The sequence below is a fragment of the Triticum aestivum genome, chromosome 3D, assembly GCF_018294505.1.
Source record: "Triticum aestivum cultivar Chinese Spring chromosome 3D, IWGSC CS RefSeq v2.1, whole genome shotgun sequence".
Taxonomy (NCBI): domain Eukaryota; kingdom Viridiplantae; phylum Streptophyta; class Magnoliopsida; order Poales; family Poaceae; genus Triticum; species Triticum aestivum.
In genome coordinates this window covers 551,224,396-551,229,306 of record NC_057802.1, presented here as the reverse complement: position 1 = coordinate 551,229,306, position 4,911 = coordinate 551,224,396, and the positions used below count along the sequence as shown (strand labels likewise).

Here is a 4,911-nt window from a genome sequence, read left to right as displayed (position 1 = left end):
CTTGCCAAATGTCTTCATCCAAACTATAGAAAAAATTAAATTTCATGTATTCATTATAATTACTCTTAATTTGGAGAGCAACAGTACAGTACAGAACAATTTAGAGTAACCTGTAAGTCTAATATTTACTATTAACTCTACTATTACAGATGCTATTTCAGTACAGAACAATGCTACTAAAGTAACCTGTAAGTCTAATATTTACAGTACAGAACAATGTACTTTACTATTTCAACACAATAGCAAAATCAAGGAAAAAGACAAGGTCATAATCCCAAATTGTTACTGTAATTGAACTAATTTGAGAGTGCAATACACTGAGTTACTAGGTTACTGTAATTGTCCTATACTAGTCACTACAATTGGACAAACCCTAATCCCCAACTGGATAAACAAGAAGATGAACAAACCCTAAAAATCCCCAATTGGATAAACCAGAGCAGGAGGAGGACAAGGGTACTTACAGCACGCCGCCAAGTCCATGCGTCAACTGATGGCTGCTGCTAGGGTTCGCCACCCACTGCTGCGCCAACCGCAACCGCTGCTCCATGCTGAGTAACATCGACTCCTCCTCGTCGTCGGTCGAGTACGCGGAGCTGGAGTCGTCGCCGCCATCGCCGTCGACGCCAGCCGTTCCGCTAGGAGGCCAGAACGGCATCTCACCGCCGCCGTGGACGCCCTCGCCGCCGCCTGCCGGAGTCGCCGACGCCATAGACTAGGGTTCGAGCGAGCGAGGAGAGGAGGTGCGGCGGGGGCGAGCTGGTGCGACCGGACCGGGTTGGAGAGCAGCAGCGCACCGGCTCGTCCTAGTCAGCGCGCGGGCACGCGCCGATTGGCCAGCGTGGCACCTGACGGGTGGGTCCGATCTGTCGGATCGAGCGTCAATACGTATAAATACGCGGTGTAGCCTTATTTGAAAAAACCTGGAGCAATCATGGTACTGACATGCAAAAATTAACAATCGTGGTACCAATCAGCATGTGATGCCCGAATTGTGGTACTTCTGTGCAATTAACTCTCCTGCGCGAGATCTTCGCGCGCGTGGCACCGGCCATTCTCGACCTCATCCGCTGCGCGGGCACCAGCACGCGTTGGTTCTGCCTCATCAGCTGCCCGGCCTTCCTCCGGCGAGTCGGCATCTCGCCGGAGAACGCGCGCCACCGGTCCTCCTTCATCCTTGGTGCTTTCTGCACACCGGAAGCGACACCCGGTGAAAATACCGAAGCTGCCGAAGAAAAGGAAATCCGACTGCCACCGCAGTTCTTCAGGCTTCGTGCGCAGCAGTCCGGCGGCGAGCGCCTCACTTCACCAAGTTCATCCCCAACAACGATGGAATCTTCAACTACGCGAGACCCCTGCTGTCGCATCGCGGCCTTCTCCTGATGCATCGCCCGACCCATGGCTGGCGGAAGCTCCATCTGGTCGTGTGCCATCCCCTGATCGGCCAGCGGAGCACGCGTCTCCTCCCACCGCCTCCACAGGACCTGGACGCCCTTGATGTCGGGTATTATATGATCGGCTATGCCCTTGTCACGGGAGCAGACCACCATGCCACCGGTCATCCCTCACCACTCGATGCTACCATGACAAGCTAGAGTACGTATTCTCTTACTCCTCCGCCCTGTGCAGTTGGAGTTCGTCTATCAAGTGCTTCCAAACTTGTGGCCTCACCGGGTCTGGGCCGCGTGCCGGCGTGGTGAACGGTGACATTGTGCATTGGTTGTACAGAGACAATACAAACTTCTACACGCTCAACATAACTGCTGACACGACAAATGTTACCTTAGCCAAGATCCCAATTAAAATCAAACGTGGCTTGCCCCCCCCCCCCCCCCCCCCCCCCTTCCCATGCATCCTTGAGAAAGAAAAGCTTTCATTTCTTCATATCAGAGAGAAAAAATATCCTTGAACTTTGGACCAAGCAAGAACAAGACAATGATCATAGTTGTGAGGGTATGGAAAGATGGGTGCGGTCCGAGCTGATGCCCCAGCAAGTCGAGGGAATTGAAATCTTGTCCTTTGCAGAGAGCACATGTGTAGTACTCGTGGGGCAAAAGAAGTGTGGTAGAATATTCACTCTTGACCTCATCAGCAAGAAAATGGAGCAAGTGATCATAGAGGAAGAGAACAACAGCTTCATGTTTTATTGTTACCAAAAGTGGGGAGACAAGGAGCATGTGCTCCACCCACCAAGATATGCAATGCTTCATCTGCCCCTACTTTTTTCACGTGATCTCCAAGCTTGAATATGTTTTATCTTTCTGACTGATTGTCCAATTTATAACATGTCTGCATATTTTATCTTTGTCTCACCATGATTCAGAATTCAAATTTCAAAACTTGTCAAAATAGGTTCTAGAGCTGTCTTATTTCGAAGTCCTAGTTTTCGAGCTCCGCAAAAAGAAGTCCTAATTCTCAAGAACACAAAATATGCAAATGAAGTATAGATTGGACAATTGGCTCAAAAATAGAATCATGTTTTGTCAAAGAAGCCAGAAGCATTATTATCATAAGCTTCAAAGTTTGCCGCGCTTGTCGCCAAATTAAACACCTGACTTTCCACCAAGGCGACACTTGAAGAAGGCAGGCCAGTCGATCTCCACTGGGAACGCCGTCTTGCAGCCGTCGAGACCACGGCAAAACTGCTTGTCGGTCGTCTCCTCCATGGCGCCACTTTCCAGATCCGCGATGTACATGCACCGGTGAAGGTCCTTGATGAGCAACGTGCCGCTCCTCTCCCCCAAGCACATGCACACCGGCGTGTCGATTTGCTTCTGCTCGGGTGGTCGCAGCTCCACCACCCTAGCACGGCACCAGTCTCGCCCGCAATGCCCATCGCCCTCCTCGCAGACGTCCCCCCTCGTCCAGGTCTCTACTCGGAGGGGCTCCCTGAACAGGCAGAGCGACGACAGGGCCGTCTCGTCGGCCGCGACGCTCAGGCGTGGCGTGTCGTAGAGGTGGTATTCCATGTCGCGCGGTCTCGGGGCCGGGAGCTTCTGCAGGGACACGCGGCCGGTCATGGCGTCCACGTCGATGGCGTGAAAGTCGACGAGGTCCCAGATGAGCCAGTGCACCGTCCCGTGGCGCACCACGGCGCCGCGCTGCTTCAACGGCCCGAAGATGCCGTGCTCTATCGGGTTGAAGAGCTTGCTCGGCGCGCTCCAGCTCGGCTCGCCGCCGGACGAGAACGTCCGGATGTCGTACTGCTGGCTGCCCTCGTTGTTGTAGCCGACGATCAGCACCTTGAAGGACGCCGGCCCCTGGCTCACGACGGCGTACGCGCTCGCGTCCACGTAGTCGAAGAACCAGCCGCGCTCGAGCGGGGGGAGCACGTCGCATGCGCCGGAGTGCAGGTTGCACACGGCCAGGCGGTCCACGTCGGCGCTCGGGTCCGCGCCCGCGCCGCCGGCTGGGACGAAGCGCACGAGGAGGAGGCCGCGATGCGAGGCGAGCGGCACCGCGCGGTCGAAGATGCCGGCGGCGCCGGGCACGAAGGAGCCCAGGAAGGGGTGTTCGGACCCGAGGACCGACCCCGGCGCGCGGACGAAGCCCGGCGAATCAGGGACGTCCCCGCGATCCTCTCCGCCGGGGCGGCGGCACCACTCCTGGCCGAAGAAGCCGAGGAGCGAGGAGGGGTGGCGCGCGCCGTCCGGCCAGCGGCGGCGGAGGAAGGACGGGTCGGCCACCAGCGTCCTCCAGCGCCTGCACGCCGCGGCGCAGCGGAAGAGGCCCGCCGCGTCCGGCACGCGCGCGAGGATCTCCAGCGCGATGTCCTCCGGGAGCGCGGCCGGCGGCGACGCCATCGCCTTCTGATCTCTCACCATCGATCGATCCCCGGACGTACGTATGGTAAGTGGACGTCGCGAAAGATCGAGATGCGGGATTAGCTGCTGCTATCTTGGATGATTCGTTGCTGATCGATCAAGAGGGCGCCGCATTATATAGTGAACAAGATTTGGTCTGCGTAATCGCCGGTCCGGGTCCGACTGCCCCGGCATGTCACGCTGCATAAAGTACTCCCTCATTCCTAAATATTTGTCTTTCTAGATATTTCAACAAGTGACTACATACGAAGCAAAATGAGTGAATCTACACTTTAAAATATATTTATATACATCCGTATGTGGTAGTCCGTTTGAAATCTCTACAAAGACAAATATTTAATAACAGAGGGAGTAGTTTCGTAATTTATTCTTACGGCTTGGTACTATTCCGACTCGTCTCAAGTTAATCCTAGGATTATTACTGCACGCAAGTCATTAGCACGGAGAGACAATATGTCCACTTAATAAGTAAGGGACAGGCTATATGTAAGTCGCCTGAAAATTTATTTTGGGGTAAGTCGATTTTCTGAGCCAATAGATTAAAGATTCAACGGTCGACCTTCTTTCTTCTTCCTCCAACTTGCTTCCTCCTTCAACCGTTCATGCTTTTACAAAATCTGACTTACTCAAATTGTAAATTCAGTCAACTTACATGTAGCTATTGTGAATAAGTAAATATAAGCTCGGCAATTCATAGTAGTACTAGCTGATCCCTGGGTCATACGTCCCCGATGAATAGTAAATTCAAATAAAATAGCAAAAATATCAAATCCGTGGGTCATACGTTCCCGGTGAATAGTAAATTCAAATAAAATAGCAAAAATATCAAAAGGATCTGAAATTTTTGTACATCAAAGACGCTCAACTCTTCTACTACATGCTTGCAAAATTCCGTGCTTAGATGAGATCAGAGGAGCTCGCTACAAAAAAAAACTAAGCTTCAAATTGTCCGGTGGTGTGAAAAAATTTCCAGATCTGATTTTGTTTTTCTTTCTACCAAGGTCATCTCGTACAAAAAATTGCAAGCACCTAGTTTGATGAAAACGAGTCCCCCCCCCCCCCCCCTGGATTATAACGCAACATCCAA

General features: G+C 52.6%; 1 protein-coding gene across 1 annotated transcript; it reads right to left on the bottom strand.

The window, feature by feature from the left end:
* Window positions 1–2,456: 2,456 nt before the first annotated feature.
* Window positions 2,457–3,953, bottom strand: LOC123080421 (uncharacterized). Its single transcript, XM_044503339.1, has one exon. The coding sequence runs from the start codon at window positions 3,822–3,824 to the stop codon at window positions 2,544–2,546; it is 1,281 nt and encodes a 426-aa protein (XP_044359274.1). The 5' UTR covers window positions 3,825–3,953; the 3' UTR covers window positions 2,457–2,543.
* Between the last annotated feature and the right edge of the window lie 958 nt (window positions 3,954–4,911).